The sequence below is a fragment of the Podarcis muralis genome, chromosome 7 (genome assembly GCF_964188315.1).
Source record: "Podarcis muralis chromosome 7, rPodMur119.hap1.1, whole genome shotgun sequence".
Classification (NCBI taxonomy): Eukaryota; Metazoa; Chordata; class Lepidosauria; order Squamata; family Lacertidae; genus Podarcis; species Podarcis muralis.
Genome location: NC_135661.1, coordinates 54,559,585 through 54,584,956, shown reverse-complemented (window position 1 = coordinate 54,584,956; position 25,372 = coordinate 54,559,585). Strand labels below are relative to the sequence as shown.

The 25,372-nt window shown below is 42.9% G+C and overlaps 1 protein-coding gene across 2 annotated transcripts in view; it reads left to right on the top strand.

Annotated features, from left to right (window-relative positions):
- Positions 1 to 25,372, top strand: part of GARRE1 (granule associated Rac and RHOG effector 1) — a 64,669-nt gene that overhangs the window by 22,937 nt on the left and 16,360 nt on the right. For both annotated transcript variants that reach the window (XM_028739372.2, XM_028739371.2), the window contains exons 2-6: positions 10,802 to 12,123; positions 21,421 to 21,627; positions 22,490 to 22,630; positions 22,933 to 23,028; positions 23,142 to 23,303. In XM_028739372.2, coding sequence (XP_028595205.2) covers positions 11,641 to 12,123; positions 21,421 to 21,627; positions 22,490 to 22,630; positions 22,933 to 23,028; positions 23,142 to 23,303 — 1,089 coding nt within the window. In that variant the 5' untranslated portion in view covers positions 10,802 to 11,640. The remainder of the gene's footprint in view (positions 1 to 10,801; positions 12,124 to 21,420; positions 21,628 to 22,489; positions 22,631 to 22,932; positions 23,029 to 23,141; positions 23,304 to 25,372) is intronic.

Here is a 25,372-nt window from a genome sequence, read left to right as displayed (position 1 = left end):
AAGAGGATAAAAAATAATAAGCCAGTTGTGCAATAACATATCAAAGCCAAATTGAAATACAGAATTTTAATACCAACAGGTACTTTTAAAAGTACATTGTGTTCTAGGGATATGTCTAAAAGATTAACCACCTGATCCTAAGTATAGCTACTCAGAAGTAACTATTGTTAATTAGGACTATTTTGGTCTATTTTTTCAGTTGTGTGTAAATAAAATAGGAGGGGAGGGGGGCAAAAACCAAGAAAGGTTGAGTCCTAGGGGCCAAATTAATCTCTGATTTTGATTAGAGCAGTGATACTGGAGAAAGGGGGCATTTAATTCTAACGACTATGATCTTGTTTGATCATAGTGAGGAGAAATACAGTAGCTATCACCTATATTTTCCTTCCTGTAGAGCAAACAGAAACTGTGGTGGGGGATAAGGGGAAACACATGGGGGTGGAGGAACACACCCTGATGCTGGTGCTCAAATATAAAGCAGGCCAGGAAAGGGCTCTGATTTTTGCAGAGTGGGAGCACAATAGGAGAACCATTAATGGATCTCCCACATCCTTTGTCATTATGCTTTCAAGCCAGTGTCAAACGAGAATTTGATACATTTGAATTCCCTAGTGCATTTTAGCAAGTTTCTTAATCAAAAGAAGAGCTGCTGGATCAGGCCAATGGCCCATCAAGCCCAGCATCCTATTCTCAGAGCAACAAACCAGATTCCTGTGGGGAAACCTACTAGTAGCTGCTGATAGCCTTGTCCTCTATGAATTTGTCTAATCTTCTTTTAAAGCCTTCCAAGTTGGATGGCCATCAGTGCCTCTTGTGGCAGCAGGTTAGTAGTGGTAGTAGTAGTAGTAGTAGTTGTACCCTGCCAATAGCTTTTCTTCTCCACAATCAGTTTAAAAAGCTTAGACATGCTGTCTAGCAAACAATTTTAGTGAGAGATTCTGGACAATTTTTTGAACCAATGAAATAAAATGTCAAAGCATATGTATATTTATTTGGGGAAGGCAACAAATCAGATTTGGAAAAAAAAATATCTAACTTGACTAGTTATGGTTTAACTGCTTAACTGCTTGAGCAGTTTTGGGTTTCACAACCTGTGCAGAGTTGCTTGCACAAAAGTTAGTCAGAGAGCATCTTTGATCATATTGGAAACAAGGCAACTTGGGGGTTAGATATTTTGCTGTTCCATATCATCAAGTTTGCCCTTGAGTCACAGGGCTGGGGAACCATTGGTTTTCCAGATGTTGCTGAACTACAACTCCCATCAACCCTAGCAAGCATGATCAGTGGCCATGGACAATGAAAGTTATAGTTCAGCAACCTATGCAGGGCCATTGTGTGTGTCAGTGGTTGTGCTTAAGCCCGTTCTGCCCCTGCCCTGTTCTGCTGCCTTCCAGGGCCAAAAGTACCACACATGTTGGTGGTCACGTGTCAGTTGGATGTGCACAAAATGTTCACTGCCTGTACAAAGTATAGAATCCAAGCAATGGCTCCTAATTTTCCTTGTTTCCATTCACTCAAGTCACTAGTTACGGTGTCTTGTGGTTTCCACAATTTGGAGTGCTGAGCAAGTGTGAAATCTTGGTACCTGCTGCTTACAAAGCAGGTGACTAGCCTTTATGGTTGCAGAGAGGCTTAAGGAGGCCTGGCAGAGTCTGGTGCAAAAGAAAAACCAGAAGCCAGAATGAACTGAGTTTCATAGCCATAAAGTGGATGGGACTTTGTCCAGCAATGGCTGCTAATCTGAGACCCTCTTATCCCTCCTAATCAAACCTTTTTTGTTAACCTTTCTCTTAGCCTGTACCATTTTTTGTTGTTGTTGTTGGAAAAATTATAAATGTCTGTATCATGTGAGCACACTAATTTGAATATGATTGTAGAATTTGGATTGCTTTGGTGCAGAATTTGGAAGAGTGGGAAAATGCAGAATAGATGCAGCCTTGTTTAAAGTGCATCAGTGTAATTGAAACCCCAAAGCTCAGTGTCTTACTTGGTTGGCAACTAATTTTAGAAAGGAGCTGTATTTTTGAATTTGACAACAGCTGAAGGGTTGACAACATTGTCTCTGCACACTAACACTTGCTGCACAGTCAGAGATGCAGGCAAAGGATGCTACACCCTTTCCCCCCTCTCTGAGTGTGACTTGGGCAGAGTTTTCTCCTTATTCTGCATACAACTGTTGAAACATGGGCAGGTAACCCTTTCCCATGCCCTGCCTAGTGAAGAGTTTTTGGCAGAGCTCCCCCCCACCCTCCATTCTTATGCACTTCAGCTGCTTTGCTTTGAGTGGCAAAGCACATGATCAGCAACGTCTTGTGATGTATCAGTTTCTGGACTATATACAACATCAGATTGTAGGGTCAGGACTGAATGCTCCCCCACATTAAAAAACAAACATTTACGCGCACAAAAAGGAGACTCATAGGGTCGTGGGTTCAAGGCCTATGCTGGGCAAAAACAATCCTGCTTTGCAGAGAGTTGACTAGATGACCCTCGTGGTCCCTTCCAACTCTATAATTCTATGAAACAAGCCCCCTCAAAGCTAGTACACATACAGAACTAACATGTAAGGCAGAAGTATTTAGTTCCCTTGCCTTTTCCCTCACATGCTAGTTAAGAGTGTGCAGGGAGTCTTTGTTCAATATTTAGTTCCTGCTCTGCACTAGTACAGTCAAACAGTTAATATAACATGATTAGTTATGAGCAGCTTCAGTGCATAAGCCCTCTGCTTGTGTTTCCAGTTCACACAGAAGAAACCAGTTAAGGTGTATGATTAGGGGGATTAGGACCAGGGACTATAAATGGGGAAGCCTGATGGCTGTCAAGTGGCGCTTGATGAATGTGTGTTCTTGATATGAGTTCAGAATGTTCTTGAGTCCTGGCTGCTGACTACTTGAAGTTTGATTCAACTATGATTGCAATCTGTTGAGGGACACAGACACAAGTAGCATTATTTTGCCTTCCCACTCTTTCTCCCTGCCTTTAAATCTCATTCATAATTCCACACTGTTGAAACTGGCAGAAAAGCCTGCTCTCTTCTAGATTTGGAATATTACTGAAATCTTAAAGAATTTTTTGTACATCAGCTAAGTCACTCTTTGGCTATAATTTAGTAAGCTGGTGATTTTTAGACCTTGCATGAAGCTTTTCTCACGTTCCCTTTTTTAAGCCACGCTGATTCTTATGGGAAGCTTTCTTCCGATGTGTGTTTTGACTGTGTGGATTCTTCTATTATGTGGAGAAACAGGTCAGAATAGTATGAAAAACCAAGGCCTTCCAAGACATTTTCCAACTTCAACTTGTGTTGCCAGGCTCTTGAAATTTTCTCCAAATGAGTTATGACTGGCATTCCCCACGACTGAGAGTATAATGGAGTGCTTTGAGAGAGCCTTGTGCTCTGTTCAGAATGTTACTCAGCCTTCTAAATGAGTGAAATGCAAGTCCTAGTAAGCTAATGTGTTCACCTCACCTAAGCAGCTCAAAAATTTCATTTTTTGCAAATGAAATTCGTCATTTTTCTGCACATATATTTGTGGTGTCAGACAAGGAAGCTTGTCTCTATTACTAGCCTTTCTCTCCTCATTCAAATTTTTGTGAGGGTCCAGAAAAATTGAACATTGTGTCCCCTGTATATGGTTTTATATACAAAATATGGTTGAAAGAGCTCAGAAGAAACTTAATGGTGGAGAGTTGATATCCATTTTTATTTGAATCTTTATGTTTGGATTTTTAAAAAAATCTCTGTATAGAGACTGAGTGTCATTGCATTGCACTTTTCAATTACCAGAGTGCTCATACATCCTATGCATTTTTCAGAGTTCCAGACAATAAAGCTACCCTTTTTTCCTGCCGCAAAAGTGAGTATTCTGTTTCTCCAGGGGTGCTGTGCAGCTTGTTAACAAGAGAGCACGAATATTTCTCCACCCTGAAAGCAAAGCTCTTGCTGTCCATAACATGATGATAGGATGTTAGCACTACATGGGGTATTGTGAGAGCATTCTGCTAAAGGGAGAAATTTGGAGTTTTGAATGTGTGCAAAAATTTTATAGATACTCTACAAAGTTGTGTTTTTTTTTAAGTCCTAGTGGGCTTATAGTCTAACAGACACAATACAAAAGTCAATGGCTGGGAAGGGTACAGGGAGGGAGCCAATTCAAGCATTAATTATTCATAAAAGAGTATTTTAGTACCCTTAACGAAGTGGGTATCAGAAAGCTTGTGGTGCGGGATATTGACTATAGTTGTTGCTGCATCTAATGATCTTGATCCTGATGGTTCTGGGGTTTTTCATAAGGCCCAGGCATTGAGGCTGGTGGAGTCATGAGTCCTCAGACAGAATTAAACACATTTTTTTCTGGGCAGTATATTACAGCAGCACCAGAGTAGGATCTTCTGTTGTGGTCTGTTTGGAGATATGAATAGGATGTGGCTTCTTGGAAAATCAAGACAGAGCGGTTGGAGAACTGGACTTTTGGCAATGGTTTATGCCAGCAATGACTTGCTTTTTTTACTTGGTAGCCTGCATGGAACTACTGATTTTTATACTAATTAGTTTATTAAACTTATTAGTCACTTGTCACCCAACTGTCTCCAAGCGACTTGCAATAAGGAAAAATATATGCAAATACGTAATTTCATCCTGTGCTTCTGATCAGACCTAAATGGATCAGAATATCAGGCTAGAATAACAAATGGGCAATTACATCTTTCCTAACTGCCTTGGCCTTTGTGCTAGCACAGGGCAGTCCAACTTTTCATACCAAGTGGGCTGCAAGAGTACTTTGACGCACTGCTTTGTTGTGTGGGGGCAGAGAACGAGGCCAAAATTTGGTGCCCTTCCCCCAAGTCTTCCCACTGCCTTCCCAAGCCAGCTAAGTGAGGTGCTGAGTTTGGGGAAGGAGGCATGAGGCTCTTACAGGGCCCTAGATCCCTCCGACCTCCTTCCCAAAGCTGGGAAAGCGCTAGCTATGCTTTGGTAAGGAGGATGGAGGAACCTAGGACCCTGTCAGAGTCCTCAACCCTGCTTTGGAGTGGGGGGTGTATCAAATGTTGCTGAGGGCCACAAAAAAGCCTTGAGGGCCGCACATTGGACCACCCTGTGCTAGCAGCACAGCACATTGGATGGCAGGAGTTAAGACTTCCTCTGCCCAGCTGTTACAGGAGAAACCAATCCATGAAGTGCCTGGTTCAGGTGATGTAGGATCCAAAGTGTTTTGACTTCAAGATCTTATTTTAGACCCAGTTCATGTGGCTCAGATAATGTTGGCTGGAGGGGGGTGGTTCTGCTCAAACAAGTTGGGATCCAGCCTAAGCCAGTGCCTCATAGGAACTTTATGAGTGCATAGCTTTACGCTTGTACAGCTCCCATTTATTTTGGCGAATGTACAGGAAAAGAAAATGGCTCTTTGTCTTGTTTGCAGAGCATTCATTCTGCATGCTGTTTTCTGTCATGTCTGCAGACCCAAGGCAGGGATGTCTTTGTATAGCTTGATCAAGGAGGGGGTTCAAACTGCACTGGCAGGTGGCTTTTCATAACACGTGTGTGGGAAGCTGTTCCTCCCGAGAGCATCTCCTACACCCATCTTCCCTAGGCAAGTTCAGGTGATATCAGTGCCCAGGAGAGGTCTCAGCAGCTCCTAATGGTTCACACACAGAGAAAATAGCTTTTACCATAGTACACTTGGCTGGATGGGCTTGGAAATTGTGCTTTTCCACCTCTTTTTTTCGTTTCCTACTTTCCCATTCTAAAAAAAAATGGTGCAGCTTGGATTCTTAGAATAGATGTAGCCAATATTCCCTTGCATTCTTTATCATCTGTAATCTTATGAAGGACTTGAAATTGGTTGAGCATATTCTTCTGCATGTTTTTTTTTTTTTTTACTGTTCTGGACTGCTGGACATGTCAATGGAAAATCCTCTATAAGACATCTGGAATACACCAGGATCCATAAGCTTCTGGGGATGAAATATGTTGCTTGTTCCCCCTCTTCTGCAGAGGTTTCCGACTTTGCGAGTCCCAACCTAAGCATATAGTGATCTGTCCATGGCACTTAAATCAAAGCAGATTCTCCTGCCCACAAATATTCTTTCAGTTATAAAACTTAAAGTCAGATTGAAATTGTATCTGTTTTTGTTGTTACAGCACCCAATTACCATGTATAGTTTATTAGTAAAACTATGAATTAGAAAATTAGAAGTTTGGTTTTATATCTTTGTGTTTTAAATCTAAAGCAGTGGTTTTATTTGCCTTGTGTTGACTTCTTGTTATAGAACACAGTGCTGTGGCCCAGCAACCTTGACTTTTTAGGCTTTTAGCTTCGCAGAAGACTTTTCTTTGGCAATTTTAAAGCCTACCCTAGGCATGCGTGTCTGCTGTCTTCAGGGCTGAGGATAAGCAAGTGTTGATTTTGCTTTGTTGTAGTGTTTGAGAACCCTTTGTTGTCCTAGCAGAGAAGAAATAGTTAAGGTTGTGTGTAATGTGTATTTCTTAAACTGGAACTTCTTATACAGAAACCCAGTTTTCACCAAGCAGTCACGTTGTGGAATTGAATCATGGCTTGGACCTGAGATGTTTAGAGTCCGTATCCTCCGGCATAATCTTCCATATTGAGGAGTCTTGTACATAATAACGAAAGAGCAGTCTGTTGTTGCTGCTGCAGTAGCAGCAGCAGCAGTAACAACAACAATCTGACTGGGTTGCCCCAGCCAGTCTGGGTGGATAATAATCTCCAGAAATGGAATAGGGATGGTGGATAGGGCATGCCTAAATTTAGTAAAACCTGGAAATGGTTCTTAGTAGAAGTCTAAATGAACCATCTTGGTGAAGCATAAAGCACTTATTTATAATTTATTATTAGCAGCAAAAAAAAATATTGCTGAACAGCAAAATCTAAAGGTTCACTTTATATGTAAGAACAATTGAGGGATTTGAAGGTAGCTGAAATGAATACTCTGACAAATCTGCTATATAATTTAGAGGGGAAGATCAATTGCGATCTTGTGTAGAGATTGCTATCCTGTCTGAACAAAATCCCAGGATGATTTACAAATAGATGGGCATTCTTCATCACTTTTGGGAAACCTTGATGTCGATGCCTTCCTTTTTGACTTGTAATGATGTGATTGATGTTGGCAGCTTTTAATATTTGTCATGAGGTTTATCTATTACAGCCACATGCATATAAGTCCTGTCCCAACTTTTTGGCTATTTGTTTTGTATGGTTGTTTCTAAGCATTTTGTTTGTGGTCGTTGCAGATAAGACCTATTAAGCACTGCTATGCTCATATTTATACTTTATTTATTTACTTACTGCTATTTCGTTCCTAACCTTGCAAGTACATGCAGAAAATACTACAAAAGTTGTGTGATGCATTCTAGATTTTTGTGATTTGTGTTTTAGTTTGATTTTTCTAAATTATTCCAAGTTACATATATTTTATTACAGTAGCTCAGTGTCAGAAAAACCCATTTGCATCAACACAATCAGAGGAAGTTGGCTTGGTATAAAAGGCTAACAATTGTAAATGTGAAACAGAAATATATGTGGGCTGAAGAATTGCATGAAAATGAAGAAATAAAAATAACTGGTTCATTTTTAAGATAATGCATTAACAATAGTAGAAACCCCTAGACTGATCAGCTGTGATGATGTGATGTAATGAGATGCTTAGTAACATGCTATTTGTTGAAAGATGTTATGAAGCGGTGCCATCCCAAAATGTCAGTTTGCAATAGGGGTTCTCTTATAGTGATTACTTTGGGAAGCATGCTACTTAAATAATTTGTTTCCAAAACACTGTGTGTATTGCAGAGAGACATCATCATCTTGTATTGTTTGACCCATACCTTAAGATCTAGAAGGGCTTCCTTACTTTAGTGCCTGCCAGTAAAGGCAATTAGACTGATGTGGGTTGATAATTGGACCTTCTGGTGGTGGTTCTGAAGTTATGGAGAACAAATACAAAGAGCCTGAAGGCACCATTTCTCTCAGTATTTAAGAAGGCTTTAAAAGCCTATATTTTTTCAAAAGCTTTTGATTAGGGTAAGGTAAAGGTAAAGGTACCCCTGCCCATACGGGCCAGTCTTGCCAGACTCTAGGGTTGTGCGCCCATCTCACTCAAGAGGCCGGGGGCCAGCGCTGTCCGGAGACACTTCCGGGTCACGTGGCCAGCATGACAAGCTGCATCTGGTGAGCCAGCGCAGCACATGGAAACGCCGTTTACCTTCCCGCTAGTAAGCGGTCCCTATTTATCTACTTGCACCTGGGGGTGCTTTCGAACTGCTAGGTTGGCAGGCGCTGGGACCGAGCAGCGGGAGTGCCCCCCCCCCCCCCGCGGGGATTCGAACCGCCGACCTTTCGATCGGCAAGCCCTAGGCGCTGAGGCTTTTACCCACAGCGCCACCCGTGTCCCATTTTGATTAGGGTGGGTATGCCTAATTTATTTTATCCTGATTTTGATAATTTTAATATTTATTACAGTCATACCTCGGGTTACAGACACTTCAGGTTGTGTTTTTTCAGGTTACGGACCCCCCGAAACCCAGAAGTACCAGAACAGGTTACTTCTGGGTTTTGGCGGTCGCGCATGTGCAGACGTGCCGCTGCGGGTTGTGAACGTGCATCCTGCATGGATCACATTCGCAACCCGAGCATCCACTGTACTGACTGTGTTAAAAGGTTGCATGAAATGGATTTGTATTTTAAAATATTGTAAGCCACTTTATTGAGGATTTTCTCAAAAAGCTGGGTATAAATTCATTAAATTAAATTCAAGCTGGGGTGGAGTATATTATAGATGGCAAAGGGAAGAGTTCATACCTTTCCATTAAAGTGATTTCGAAAGACTAATGTCAGTAGTGCTGTTGAAAAATCTTCATAAAAGAGCAGCCTTTGACTATTTGTTGTGAGCATGGCAAGCCAGCAAAAGAAGCAGCTTTTTATCACAAACATTTAGCTGTCTATAAAATTCATTATTGGAGTTCCCTTCTTTAAAACCAAAACCCCAGCTGAAGGAGGGAGAAATACATATTTTGCATTATTGGAAGTAATTTAGCCTTCTTTCACCTCCTCTTTCTTTAATTGAACTGCAGGGGTAATTAAAAACAACAACAACAAACCACCAGTATTTGCTTTGTTTTTGTTTTTAAATTGTGGATCTGTTTGTCAACTTGGGCTCCTTTGGGAGGAAGGGCAAGATATAAATTCAGTAAATAAATAAAGCATTCTGCTGGATCACAGTGGCCAAATATTGGCCTGCACCAGCACCTCCACCCTTCCTTGTATCCTTAATCTAATTCTACTCATTTAGTTACAGTAGTTAGTTTTGTTTGTTTGTTTGTTTGATTGATTGATTAATATACCACCCTTTTTTATAAGATCCCAGGGCAGTTCACAGACTAAAATACAGGATAAAAACATGAAAATAAATAAAACAAAACAGCAACACAATACCTCCCTCCCACAGACACATTTTAAATGCTGTAGAATATTAATAAGCCAAAGGCCTTTTTGAAGAGGGTTGTTTTTACTGGGCACCTAAAAATATATAATGAAGGTGCCAGGCGAACCTCCCTGGGGAGAACATTCCACAAAGGGAAGCCACTGCAAAAAAGGCCTGTTCTCGTGTTGCCCCCCTCCAGACCTCAAATGGAGGAGGCACACAAAGAAGGGCCTCCAATGATGAACGCCGTGTCTGGGACGGGTTTCTATGGGGAGAGACGGTACTTAAGGTATTGCAGTCCTGAACCATTTAAGGATTTATAGGTCAAAACCAGCACTTTCAGTCGGGCCCAGAAACTAACTGGCAGCCAATGCAGTCGGTGCAATATGCTCAGATTGTCTTGTCACTGTGATCAACCTGGCTGCTGCATTGTGCACTAGCTGAAGCTTTTGAACCATCTTCAGAGGCAGCCCTACTTATAATGTGTTGCAGTAATCCAACCTAGAAGTTACCAGAGCATAGATAACAGAAGTTAGACTATCCAGGTCCAGATAGGGATGCAGCTGGACCACCAGCCGAAGCTGATGGAAGGCTCTCTGAACCACTGAGGCCACCTGTTCCTCAAGTGACAGCAGAGGATCCAGGAGTACCCCCAAGCTATATACCTGCTCCTTCAGAGGGACTGTAACCCCATCTAGAGCAGGCAACCTCCCTGCCATCTGGTCTGAGGAACCACCCACCAACAGTACTTCAATCTTATCTGGGTTGAGCTTCAATTGTTGGCTCTCATCCAGTCCCTTACCAAGGCAAGACATCAGTTCAGCACATCCACTGCTTTACCCACAGATGTAAGGAGTAATACAGTTGTGTGTCATCAACATATTGCTGACAGCCCACTGGGGTCTGGATGACCTCACTCAGCATTTTCATGTAAATGTTAAATAGCATCGGGGATAAATTTGAGCCCTGAGAAACTCCACACTGAAGGCTCCACAGAGTTGAAAAGCACTCCCCAAGTATTACCCTCTGGGAGCGACCATCCAAGTAGGAATGAAACTATGCAGTAGTTGTGTACTTAACAGTACAACAGACAACTGTACAGTATTTTGTTTTAACATCCATTATTATAGCATCCCATTTAAATATACTAAATATATTACAAGTAGATGAATGGTTTAATAAGTAAGCTATGGATTGGTTTGTAAGTGAAAGGGACTGCATGAAAGCACAGAGAAAATAAACATGTTCAGATGTGTTCATAATAGTTTACTTCCAAAGAATTATTCCCAGAGAGTTGGGACTTAGCACTTAAATAAAACAGCTCACTTACCTATAATTTTTTCCTGTTTTTCCCCCTGCTTAGGAATGACCTAGAGGCCTTAAATACATTTCTGCATCCTTTGGGCTCTACAATCGAGAGAAGCTCCCTGAAAGCACTACTCATTAATGTTAAAAGGAAACTACCTCAGCACACGGAAGGAAAGGTGGAAAGACTTGCAATAAAAACAAAACAGTTTTTCTGAATAATGTGTACTTGCAAAGTCTCCAGGAAAAAAATTTCCATATTTTTTTTCAGTATTAAGATGGGAAACTCAAACGGATTTGACTGACGGGCTCTGTCAAACCAAGAAGCTGTTAGATCTGCTGATGTGAAGGCTCAGTGGTTCTTCAAAGAAAGACGTCTCTGTTAACAGTCACTGTTGAACAGTGATTTTGCTCATCCCCTCCTAATACTATTTGAAGCAGTTTCTAACTATTATATTACTTTGAAAAAAATTAAGTTCCTTCAGTGTAAATTAATGTTAACGTCAGGTGTCAAAAATGTGTTGGCAGGAAAACTGCAACAGATTGTTTTGGTTTTTTTGTTTTGTTTTGCCCCCTGCTTTGAAATTGTATCTTGAGTGCACACAATAGAATGCTAAGTGGAAAATAAAGTATTTTTAAAAAACTATCATAGCTAGCTTTTACAATTATAGTTTGTAATAGCAGCAGTGCTGCATTTGAACACTGAATAATACAAAGACAGTAAACCTGCTGCCTTTCTCACTGCTGACACAAATTACCTATCTTTTTTGTTTTTGAAATGCCTCCTATGAAAATTATGTGCATACTCTACTACTGCTACACATAGATCTATTTCTAAGGGAGCAATTCAAGAGGAGGGATTGTTAATTCAAGGAACCTTTGGTCAAGTACTTCCTTATGTATTGCTGCAGTGCACAAGAAAGTAAAATGGACTACAAGCGGCGCTTTTTGCTTGGCGGGTCCAAGCAAAAGGTGCAGCAACACCAGCAGTATCAAGTGCCAGAACTAGGCAAGACTCTGAGTGCACCTTTAGCATCTCCAGCCACAACATCCCCTCTGATTTCTCCGGCTGCTGCTGGCGGCTGCAACCATGCGACTCCAATTGCAGACATCCAGCAGGGAATCTCCAAATATCTGGATGCACTCAATGTATTTTGCCGTGCAAGCGCGTTCCTTACAGATCTTTTCAGCAGTGTATTTCGGAACTCGCACTATTCTAAGGCAGCTATGCAACTGAAAGACGTGCAGGAACATGTCATGGAAGCAGCAAGTCGACTCACAGCAGCAATAAAACCAGAAATAGCAAAAATGCTCATGGAACTGAGTGCTGGAGCAGCGAACTTTAAAGATCAAAAGGAATTCAGCCTACAGGACATTGAGGTGAGTTAACACTGATATCACTGATTTTCTGTCCACCTCCTTAAATTGCCTGGTATCTGCAAGACCTGCAGAGAAGGTTTAAGCCAGGGATAGGGAACATGTGGTCCTCCCAGATGCTGTTGGACTCCACTTCCTGTCAGCTTCAGTGAGCACAGCCAGTGGACAAATACAGTGGTACCTCTGGTTGCGGATAGGATTCGTTCCAGAGGTCCGGTCGGATCCCAAGGTTTCTGCTACCTGAGGACTGCTTCTGCACAAGCAGTGTGGCGAAACCCAGTAAAATACTTCGTTTGCCACGCGTGCATCCCGAAGTTTATGTAACCAGAGGGTTAGGTAAACAGAGGTTCAACTGTATTATAGATGTCCAACCGGAGGAGCCCATTCCATTTTTGTGCTGTTTTAGTGAAGATAGAAAAAGTATTAATTATACATCTGCACCTGACTTACTGTCTGCCTGGTGTCTTAAAATGACAGTGACAGCCTTATATTTTTAAAACAAAAAATTGAATTGATATGGCATATTGCAATATCTTATCTAATAATCTGAGAAAAAAATCCTCATATACACAAGAGAAGCAGCCGTTTAAATGTACAGTGTTTTGTGGAATCTTAAACACAACTGTCCACTTCATCAGATGACTGGAGTGTGATCTTTTGTTGGCAAGGTATACACACACATAGGTGTAAAGAAAAATGTAAACAGTAAGTTCAGAGGGAAATAAAGTATTTGAGAATTACATTGCAGCTTAAATGTACAGTGGTGCCCCGCAAGACGAACGCCTCGCAAGACGGAAAACCCGCTAGACGAAAGGGTTTTCCGTCGCGGAGGCGCTTCGCAAAACGAATTTCCCTATGGGCTTCCTTCGCAAGACGAAAGCCCATAGGGAAATCTCCGGGACAGCGGGGAAGCGCAGCGCCTCTTCCCCACTGTCCTCGGACCTCCTCCCGCCGCCAGGCTTCGGAAGGCTGCTCCGAAGCCTGGCGGGGGGGCGGAGAGGTTTTTTAAAAACCCCGGGACAGCGGGGGACTTCTCCGCTGTCCGGGGCGATTTTAAAATGCTGCCGGGCGGCAGCGCTGACGCCCGGCAGCATTTAAAAAAACCCCGGGACAGCGGGTTTAAAATCGCCCCGGGCGGCGCATTTCTCCGCTGTCCCGGAGGGCTTTTGAAGGCAGGCGGGGGGAGCAAAGACTTTCGCCCCCCGCCCGCCTTCAGAAGAGGTCCAGGACCTCTTCTGAAGGCGGGCGGGGGCAAAAGGCTTTGCTCTCCCTTGCCTGCCTTCCCGGGAGAACAGAGAAACGCAGCGCCCGGGGCGATTTTAAACCCGCTGTCCCGACGGCTTTTGAAGGCAGGCGGGGGGAGCAAAGGTCCTGGACCTCTTCTGAAGGCCGGCGGGGGGCAAAAGTCTTTGCTCCCCCCTGCCTGCCTTCCCGGGAGAGCAGAGAAAGGCTTCTCCGCTGTCCCGGGAAAGCAGGCAGGGGGGAGCAAAGACTTTCGCCCCCCGCCCGCCTTCAGAAGAGGTCCAGGACCTCTTCTGAAGGCGGGCGGGGGGCGAAAGTCTTTGCTCCCCCCAGCCTGCCTTCAAAAGCCGTCGGGGACCAGGACCTCTTCTGAAGGCTGGCGGGGGGTAAAAGTCTTTGTCCCCCCTGCCTGCCTTCCCGGGGGCTTTTAAATCTCCCTGGGACAGCGGAGAAGTCCTCCGCTGTCCCGGGTTTTTTTTTAAATGCTGGGGGTGGGAAGAAAAGCCCTTCTTCCCCCCCCCCCCAGCCTTCAGAAGAGGTCGGGGGACAGACTGTCCCCAGACCTGGTCTGAAGTCGGTTTCCCTAGGAACGCATTAATTGATTTTCAATGCATTCCTATGGGAAACCGTGCTTCGCAAGACGAAAAACTCGCAAGAAGAAAAAACTTGCGGAACGAATTAATTTCGTCTTGCGAGGCACCACTGTATATAAAATAAGCACAGGTACCGTTCAAAAACCACTGTTGATTATTGTGTTCTGATTGGAAAGCCTTTATTGAAGAGTGGTGTAAAAACCCATTTAACCGATATCTAATCTTTGAAGCACCATGGTGAGTATAGCTAAATGTAACTATGGTACTGCAGAGTCCATTCACTTAATGGATAGCTTAGGCATTCAAAGGAGCAATGAGTTTAAAAATACAAGCATGGAGATTCAGGAACATGACACACTTTTGGAGGCTTACGGAATCCAATGTATTCCTGAATGCCCTTGGGAAGTTTCTAGTTAGCATGGCTGGCTTTGTCCTGCAGGATTCCATCTTGTCTCCTATGCTGTTTGCTATCTATATGAAGCCATTGGGGAAAGCCATCTGGGAATTTGGAATAGAGTGGTTTCAGTATGCTGTGTTTCTCCTAATCAGGTGAGGTAGTGGAAGTGCTGAGCTGTTGTCTGGAATTTGCAATTGAGTGTTAATAAGCTGCAGCTCAGTCCCAACAAGATAGAGGTGTTGTGGGTATGTGGGGGTTTTTGGTTCAGGGCGGGTGTGTGTGTGTGGATTCAACCTGTTATTGATAGAGTCATAATCCTCTAGAAGAGTAGGGTGCCAGGATGCCTTTGGAGGCAGCCTTTGAAAACTGCCTAGAAGCAACAGTCAGCTCAGAATACAGCTGCTAGGAATTTAATTGGGGAAGATCATTCCAATCATATCTGCAAAGTTTTAGAAGGGGATCACTTGCTACATGTCCACTTCTGAGCCAAATTTAGAGCGCTAGTGTTTTGTTTTAAAGCCCCAAACAGTTTGAACCTAGATATCTCAGAGCACTTTCTCCCATATCAGCCGACTTGTGCTCTGGCTGATGTGTTTTGAAAAAGGATTTTGTGTTCTTAAGAAAGTGAGCTTAGCTGAATTATCCAGTAGGATTGCCATTGTTAGCTACATCTTGAGGGGTTTTGTGTGTGTGTTCCTGTCACATCGTCTTGCCTTTAAGTATTTCTGCAGTAAGTAAAAAAGACAGGTGTCACTTTATTTTGGTTGCATAGCTGCAGTTGCTTGTGTCACATGTGCTACTTTGCCATCTGTACAGGACATGCATAAGTAGTCAGATGCAGGACATTCTTTTGGCTCAACTAAATATACATACAAGTTTTTCAACCTAATGGTGGGCTTTTGCTGTTAGAGAACATTGTAGAGTTCACTAACAGCTTCATGTCTGAGTGGGGTTTTGAATATGGGTCTTCAGCACTCCAGTCACCACATTGGCACACTCATTTCTCAACTAGAGAGAAGTGATAAACACTGTTAAAAGCAGTTTTTGTCCTGGTAAGCCTCTGTTGTTTCTTAGGGTGTATTTCAATGTGGCATGAGGCAGAAGTATCTCATTTGTACTCGCTTGTATCACAACATTTCCATGACTTGTCCAAAGCCTGGAGATGTGTATGTTTTTCTTTCCGTCCCTGTCTGTCTCCACCCCCCTGGAGGGGGAAAGTAGTGTTGCAAAATACGGGGAGACGTGCATCTTGCAGCTTTGAATGACAGTCACGAGTGCAAGTCATTCATGCTTCTGACCTGCATGATGTCTAAAGCTGCCCCCAAGAGTGTTCACCTACTTCCCTATTATTTTCTCTTGGTAGCATGTTGTAAGCAAGATGATGACATTCAAAAGCCCTTACAGGGTTGTCTTTTTAAATTGGGGCTGCATGGCATGTTATAAAATTTTCAGGTACACGGTATCAGTACTGCCTGTTCCCAGAACGCACAGCACAAAGTTTGAGGCAAGCACTTTACCATTATGCTGCAGGAATCCAGGCCCCAGGATACATCCATTGCTTACATATGGAGCCAAAAATGTATGTGAACACACATGTGTCACAATTCAGATTGTGTAACAGATAATAAAATTGGCCCTGAGATGGAAAGAAGCAGAGAGAATTTCATCCTAGTTCTATATTGTTACATTATAAAACACTCAATGGACACTTTAGCTGGTGTCCACAAATCTGTTTTGTTCAGCAGCACAGGAACACAGAAATCTGCCTGGTACTGAGTCTGACCATTGCATTTAGCTCAGTATTCTACTACTGAGAGCAGCTTCCCAACATTTTAGACAGGGGAGACTCCTTCCCCTAGCATGGAAGACGAAGAGCAGACTCCATTTGAGGATCTCTCCCTCATTACAGTCGATCAGGTATATGAAGACGAGGAGCAAAGGCAGTCCTCTGGGAATGTCCAGGCGACCTTGGAACCGACAGCTCACAGAAGAACCCCGACCAGACCTAAGAGGAGGCGTGTAGTGGTGATAGGGGATTCCCTACTGAGGGGAACAGAAGCAGTGATCTGTGGGCCTGACAAGATGTCTCGGGAAGTGTGCTGTCTCCCCGGGGCTAAGATCCAAGATGTAACTGAACGACTGCAAGGAATCATAAAACCCACTGACAAATACCCCTTCCTCTTGGTTCATGTGGGAACCAATGACACTGCAAGCAATAGCCTCCAGAAGATCAAAAGAGATTACGAGGCTCTGGGCAGGAAATTGAAGCAATTAAATGCACAAATTGTCATCTCATCTGTCCTCCCAGTTGAACGACGTGGCCCAGGGAGAGAGGGAAAAATAGTGGAAGTGAACAACTGGCTTCGCAAATGGTGCAAACAGGAACGGTTTGGATTCTTAGATCACGGAATGCAGTTTCTTGAAGATGGACTTCTGGCAAGCGATGGGCTGCACCTCACAACGGTTGGGAGGAATGTTTTTGCAAAAAATCTCAGAAACCTCATCAGGAGGGCTTTAAACTGACTAATGTGGGGGAGGGAGACAGTGCTCCTGAAGGTAGGAGTCTATCAATTGATGAAGATGATCATCCAAATGTCATAGACCGAATGGAGCAAAGAGCATGCAGACCTAGTGGTGGGAGGAGAAAATCCTTAAATAAGAGACACGGGGGAATGATTAATGGACTTCAATGTCTCTACACTAATGCGCAAAGCATGGGAAATAAACAAGATGAGCTTGAGCTCCTGGTACAGCAAACTAAATATGACATAATAGGAATCACTGAAACCTGGTGGGATAAATCCCACGATTGGAATGTAATAATGGAGGGATACAATCTATTTCAAAGAAACAGACCAGACAAGAAAGGAGGAGGAGTGGCGTTATATGTCAGGGATGTGTATACCTGTGAAGAGATCCAAGATTTAGAACCTCAAAGCCAAAGTGAGAGCATTTGGGTCAAAATTAAGGGAGAGAAGAATAACAGTGACCTCATTGTGGGAGTTTACTATAGATCCCCAAGCCAAACGGAGGACATAGATGATGCCTTCCTGGAACAGATGGCCAAGCATGCAAAAGGAAGGGAGATAGTAGTAATGGGGGACTTCAATTACCCGGATATTTGTTGGATGTCAAACTCAGCCAAGAGCATAAGGTCAAACAGATTCCTCACTGCCCTTGCAGACAACTTCATTGTCCAGAAAGTGGGAGAAGCAACAAGAGGAACAGCCATTTTAGATCTGGTCCTAACCAATGTTGATGACCTGGTTAGTGGGGTAGAAGTGGAAGGATCATTAGGCACGAGTGATCATGCTCTTCTGAAGTTTACTATACAGCGGAAAGGAGCAGCCAAGCATACTAGGACTCAATTTCTCGACTTTAAGAAAGCCGACTTCATAAAGCTTAGGGAAGTGCTGGGTGAGATCCCATGGACAGTAATACTAAAAGGAAAGGGAGTTCAAGATGGCTGGGAGTTTGTTAAGAGGGAGATAGTAAAAGCACAACTTCAGGCAATACCAATGAGACGGAAACATGGAAGGTGCCTAAAGAAGCCAGGGTGGCTATCTAAAGAACTTTTAACTGAGTTAAGATTTAAAAAGGATGTGTACAAAAAATGGAAAAGGGGGGAAACCACCAAAGAGGAATTCAAACAAATAGCCAGCACGTGTAGACACAAAGTCAGAAAAGCTAAAGCACAAAATGAACTCAGGCTTGCTAGAGAGGTTAAAAGCAACAAAAAAGGCTTTTATGGGTATGTTCGTAGCAAAAGGAAGAACAAAGAAACCGTGGGGTCACTCAGAGGAGAAGATGGTGAAATGCAAACAGGGGACACAGAAAGGGCTGAACTCCTCAATGCCTTCTTTGCCGCAGTCTTCTCCGATAAAGAAAACAATGCCCGACCTGAAGAATTTGGAGCAAATGATTCAGCAGAGGAAACACAGCCCAGAATAACTAAGGACATAGTACAAGAATACTTGGCTAGTCTAGATGTATTCAAGTCTCCAGGGCCAGATGAACTGCATCCAAGAGTATTAAAAGAACTGGCAGATGTGATTTCAGAACCACTGGCAGTCATCTTTGAGAATTCCTGGAGAACAGGCGAAGTCCCGGCAGACTGGAGGAGGGCAAATGTTGTCCCTGTTTTCAAAAAGGGGAAAAGAGAGGACCCAAATAATTACCGCCCAGTCAGTCTGACATCAATACCAGGGAAGATTCTGGAGCAGATCATTAAGCAAACAGTCTGTGAGCACCTAGAAAGGAATGCTGTGATCACCAATAGTCAGCATGGATTTCTGAAAAATAAGTCATGTCAGACTAACCTGATCTCGTTTTTTGACAGAATTACAAGCCTGGTAGATGAAGGGAACGCAGTGGATGTAGTCTACCTTGATTTCAGCAAGGCATTTGACAAGGTGCCCCATGATATTTTTGTAAAGAAGCTGGTAAAATGCGGTCTTGACTATGCTACCACTCAGTGGATTTGTAACTGGCTGACTGACCGAACCCAAAGGGTGCTCATCAATGGTTCCTCTTCATCCTGGAGAAGAGTGACTAGTGGGGTGCCACAGGGTTCTGTCCTGGGCCCGGTCTTATTCAACATCTTTATCAACGACTTGGATGATGGACTCAAGGGCATCCTGATCAAATTTGCAGATGACACCAAACTGGGAGGGGTGGCTAACACCCCAGAGGACAGGATCACACTTCAAAACAACCTTGACAGATTAGAGAACTGGGCCAAAACAAACAAGATGAATTTTAACAGGGAGAAATGTAAAGTATTGCACTTGGGCAAAAAAAATGAGAGGCACAAATACAAGATGGGTGACACCTGGCTTGAGAGCAGTACATGTGAAAAGGATCTAGGAGTCTTGGTTGACCACAAACTTGACATGAGCCAACAGTGTGACGCGGCAGCTAAAAAAGCCAATGCAATTCTGGGCCTCATCAATAGGAGTATAGCATCTAGATCAAGGGAAGTAATAGTGCCACTGTATTCTGCTCTGGTCAGACCTCACCTGGAGTACTGTGTCCAGTTCTGGGCACCACAGTTCAAGAAGGACACTGACAAACTGGAACGTGTCCAGAGGAGGGCAACCAAAATGGTCAAAGGCCTGGAAATGATGCCTTATGAGGAACGGCTAAGGGAGCTGGGCATGTTTAGCCTGGAGAAGAGGAGGTTAAGGGGTGATATGATAGCCATGTTCAAATATATAAAAGGATGTCACATAGAGGAGGGAGAAAGGCTGTTTTCTGCTGCTCCAGAGAAGCGGACACGGAGCAATGGATCCAAACTACAAGAAAGAAGATTCCACCTAAACATTAGGAAGAACTTCCTGACAGTAAGAGCTGTTCGACAGTGGAATTTGCTGCCAAGGAGTGTGGTGGAGTCTCCTTCTTTGGAGGTCTTTAAGCAGAGGCTTGACAACCATATGTCAGGAGTGCTCTGATGGTGTTTCCTGCTTGGCAGGGGGTTGGACTCGATGGCCCTTGTGGTCTCTTCCAACTCTATGATTCTATGATTCTATGATTCTAGCCCTACATCCCTGCCCCTGAGTTCTTGCTTGTTCTGCAGTTTGGTGGAGGTGAGAAGCAGCAGCAATTTCTTCCATTTGTTGATTATGTTATCCAGGCTTTTGTGTAGATGTGAGAACAACTCCCTTCACCTGTGTTAGGTGTGGATGGTGAGCAAAGAGGCTGGCTCTTAAGCCATACCAGTCTACACCGCCGCTGCCACCCCACCCCCCCTTTAGCTATAATGTTTTAGAAAGGGAACCAACACAGTAGATTTGTATTTGTATCCCTTTTTAGAGTTGTACTTTCTGCAATCTTGCAAAATAGTCTGCAGTACTGCAAAATGTGTTCTTGCTGTTTGCCTTAACCAGTGGCCCCCAGAAGAAAGGAGCTTTTCTGTTGGAGTGTGCTCTGGAGTCTCATCAGTTTCAACTTTTAAAATAAGCTTTACTAATAATTTGAGACAAGTAGCCCTTGGCCTAAATAAACTGAATTCTGTAAGAACCCAGAATCAGAGTGTCATTCTTTCCATAAGAATCATATTGACAAGCTTAACCATTGCTTTTTTTTTTAACGTATGTGTGTGTGTGTGTATGCTAGCTGAATACTTCTTAAAATAAGGAAACTGCACTGGAGAGGCCAGTCGGCATACCTAAACTGTTCAGTTTAAACTTTGTACAAAGAGGGGAAATGATCGAATCATAAAGGAATGTTGAAGGGAGACTAGATGGAATGGGCAGGGAGGGGGAGCCACTACCACCAGCAGTTCTGCTTAAGTAGAATTAGCTGTTAGCATTTTGACAAACTCAGCCAGTAAATGAATTTATTAAAAGGGGAAACGTATTCTAAAAAGAAGTCGTATATCTATTTGCCTTATTGAAATACTTATTTAAATTTATTTAAAGCATTTTTATCCCCCTCTTCAGCTGAAACAGGCTGCAGAGCAAGTTACAGTTATCAGTGATAATACAGTCTCTGTCCTTGGGTATACAATCTAAAAGGCACAAAAGGAAAAGGAATTGGTAGGGGTGGGGAAACAAGCTCTTAGTTACAGAGAACTGTAATTTACTGGTCTTTTAGATGGAAGGGGCCGTGGAGGCCCATGTCTCCCTCTCTTATAGCCTGACTGAACGGCTGCTTGTGCATGCTACATACTCCAAAAATGAGGCAAGCAAATGTACTTTACTGCAGTTATTGTGTCTAGTGCATTTAACCACAGAATCCTCAAAATACTGGGTTGTAGCCAACTAAGTTCTACTCAGAGTAGACCCATTGAAATTAATGGACATGACTAACTTAGGTCATTGTGTGGGAGGAGTGGCAACTCAGTTAGATCCCTCAATATGCCACACAGGATGGAGCCTTCAGTGTAAGTAACCAGTGCTTCATTTTGTGCTTTTATTAATTTTTAGATTAGATGTAGGGTAATAATGTATTTGTATGAATGTCAATCATATATTTTCACATGGGAAAATTTAGTTCAAACACCAGAACACACTTACAAATAACTGAATGGAAGAATATCCTTTTGTTTTTGTTTTTTCATTTTCATAGGTACTTGGACGATGTTTCTTGACAGTGATGCAGGTTCATTTTCAGTTTTTATCCCAAGCATTGCAGAAGGTCCAACCAGTGGCTCATTCATGTTTTACGGAAGCTGTAGCTCAGGAAAGAAAGAATTCTAATATGGCTGAGACATCCAGTGCAAGTCCCACAATTGAGCTAGAAGAAGCTGTGCGGTCATGGAGAGGAGCGGCTGAGGTAAAGATGTAATTGCTGTGTTGCTGGATCTGGTCAACAGTCCAAAATTCAGTGTTCTGTCTCCACCCAGGTGCTGCTAGGTAGCTCCCAAGCATAGCCTATTCATTTATATTTCATAAAAAATGTATACTGCTTGATTGTAAGAAAAAACATCAAAGCAGCTTAAAAAAACCCTCAAGGGCTTGAAGGTGGTAACATACATTTAGTTCTGTCAAAGTGGCTTTACTTTTCATAGTTGTGGTAACTTGCACCTTGTGTGTTGGTAATCTTTTGGTTTCTAAAACTACCAAAAGACTGAAGAATTCTACAGAAAATCAGGCCTTTGGCCACAGAATGATAAGCTAGAGTTTCCAGCAAGCCACCATGAGGTTGGGAGTATAATGTACTCTGTAAAGTCGAGTGGTATTTCTAGCTGCATTAGGGAATGCGCATATATTGGTTGAATTTTGTACATTCTCTTACCTTCATGCATAATTCCCAGCTTACACTCATCTTAACATTTATATGTATTTTTAATGTGTTGGTATCTGTAATTATTTGTTAATTTAATTAAAGTAATCCACACACACAAAGTTCTCCCTCCCACCTCAACAGTAGTGCTGGCTACCATAATGAGGGTTTGTTAACGAGTTTGTTTAAAAGATTGCAGTCCCCCTGCTGCATCTCCCCCTGCAATGAAAAATCAGTCATACAAATCTGATGATTAAATTGAGAACTTTAACTAAATTCTGAAGCTAGATTAAATAACCCACTTCCCTTCCTGTTTGCTTTCACCATAGTGACCGTGGGGCTCAAACGTTTATTTTGCCACTTTTGAGCCACTGCTATTTTGTCTTATCCATTTTTTGTGTCCTCTTTGAAGGCCACATCACGGCTACGAGAAAGGGGTTGTGATGGCTGTTTGGCTGGAATCGAGGTCCAGCAACTCTTCTGCTCCCAGAGTGTGGCAATTCCTGAGCACCAGCTAAAAGAATTGAACTTGAAAATAGACAGTGCTTTGCAGGTTAGTTATATCTTTATATCACCATTTGGGTGAGTATGGAATAAAATATGTAGGGCAGTCTGAGGACTTAAGTCGGGTTGCTGCTGAGCAAGTCCTTTTTAATGAGAGCTTCTGTGCCAACAGCAGAGACTGCTGACATTCTGGAAGCTTTAGCTGCCCCCTCAGTTAAGGGAGGGTGTGATTGATCATGGGGAAGATGTTATTTTCTCTTTTAGGTTAGCAAGGTTTTGTGATGATATTGGATGGTGGTTGTTTTAAATTCAGGTATGTGATACATTAAACATATATCTGTTTAATATCAGGCATATAAAGCTGCATTGGAAAGTTTGGGTCACTGTGAATATGCGATGAAGGCTGGCTTCCACTTGAACCCAAAATCTATTGAAGCCAGTTTGCAGGTAAACACCCTCCCCCAATCTTTTTCCAGCAAAGATGTTTACTGTAGATAAAGCTGAATTGCTTGCATATGGATTTCTCCCTGACACATTGCTTTGGTGTTCTGTCTCAAAAGGGGTGTTGCAGTGATGCTGAAGCCCAGCAGACTGGCCGGAGACAGACCCCTTCTCAACCCATTCAGTGTGAGCTCCCCACAGTTCCTGTTCAGATAGGTGCCCACTTCCTAAAAGGAATATCCTTTAATGAGTCGGCAGCAGATAACCTGAAGCTCAAAACGGTAAGTACCCCAAATCTGTATCAAACCCAGTAATATTTTCTTTGTTGGTAGCAAGCTCCGTGTTGATAGATTATATGCAAAGCAAGCATTTTAAACCTTGTCCCACTTTAGCAAGTTTATTCAGTAAATATTTAGTGTTTTGGTATTTAAAAGATACTGGATTGCAAGCGAAACTGTGTTCCAAAAGTTAATGGTCACATTCAGCCAATTGTAGCCCTTCTGGCTGAAGGGACTAACAGCCCTGGTGATGCATCTTTTCTGCTTTGTGTCTTGTTTCCTTAAAGCTTACTGGTAACATTCTCCAAAAGTTAGAGGCAGTTTTCTTAAATGCTCCTCCTTCCCCTCCACATGCTGGCTTGTTTTGTGTACAGTGGTACCTCTGGTTGCGTACGGGATCCGTTCCGGAGGCCTGTTCGCAACATGAAAAGAGCGCAACCCGCAGCGCTTCTGTGCATGCGCGTGGTGTCATTTTGCGTTTCTGTGCACTTGTGAGCGGCGAAACCCAGAAGTAGCCCTTTCCGGTACTTCCAGGTTGCTGCTGGATGTAACCTGAAAGAACGTAACCTGAAGCGGACATAACATGAGGTATGACTGTATACATGTTGACTCTGCTTGTCATGAAGTGCCTCCTCACTTCTGTCTGAAGAGGTGAAGAGAGACAGAAGACAGATCCTCACATATGGCCACAACCAAGAGCAAAGTCTCTCCTTGTAAAGTTCTAAGCTGCTGTAACTATGATGATGATGTTGGCACAGTCTTGCTGCACTGGAGTTACCTGTTCCAGAGCATCTAGTTCTTTGTCAGCCACATCTTTTTGCAGTGTATGGAATGGATTGGCCTGGTTTAGTATGGAAAGAAATCGGCCACAGCTCAGTGGCTTGAAAAAAGGGAACTGTGATTCATGATGGAGGATTTGGGCCACTATTTGGTGCAAGAGGTTTCCTGCAAAGATATGTTTTGAACCTTCAGCATGGTGAATTGTTTCATAAAAAGTTAGCTTCAAATAGGATTGTCCTAATGTTGTATCTTTTGCATCACGTCTGGATATATATTTTTTTTAATTTACTATCATTTTATCCCTCTTTTCAGACAGTTGTCTTCCAAAATGACTTATATTGGTTTTAAAAACAGCTGGGATATCTTATTGGGCTTACAAAGGCACACTCAATGGAAGGGAAGGGAAGAGATAGTGTAGGAGGGAGGCCAGTTCTTTAAGGCCAGAAGGAAGTGGGTGAGCTATTTATAATCCAGCTGGGGCCAGGATGACCTTCCCTTGTTCTTCTTCTCTTGAATAGCAGTTGGAGACTCTTGTTCCTTTGGCCGATGGTTGGGACCAGAGTGTCCTTTCCATTTGCTTCTGCAGTCCCAGGACAATTGGCAGCAGGACCCAAATATTCTGTCTGGCAGGGAGGAGGACACAAACCTTTTCTCCACACTGGATGAGACCAGGCTACTCTCCCCCTTATAATGATGTCCTTTCTGGGAGTTGCGGAGAAGCAACCTCCCAAGGGCCTTGGCCAATGGAAATGGCCAGAGTGTGTTGCCTTCAACTCTGAAATTCTTGAGCAAGCTGGTAGTTGGGTTAAGACTTTATTTGGTTTTCATATGAAGTTTTAAAAATACACATACATATTTTAACACTGAACATCTAAGCCTCCATTCTCCAATATGCGGCATGTACCATGCATATTAGAGAATCCATGCATCTGATGAAGTGGACAATAATCCATGAAAACCTATTCCATCATTTTTTTAAAAAAATTTAGAGTGCCACAGCACTCTTTGTAATAATAGATCTGATAACCCCCACCTCTCTTCTTTAGCAGCCTCCCCTTTATGATCATTCCACATATTCTCATGCTGCTTCTAATAAGCCATTGGAACCCCAGCTCTGGTTGCTGTGTGTTTCCTCCTGAATTCAGGGAATCTACACAGATATAGTATGAAACAGAGACATCACCATTGGAATGAGGGTGCTGGTGACCACTGGAAACAGCAGGCGCAGGAGGAAGTGTTGGGCTTGGACCATCATAATTTGAACAACACTGATTTAAGTAATAACTGCAGTC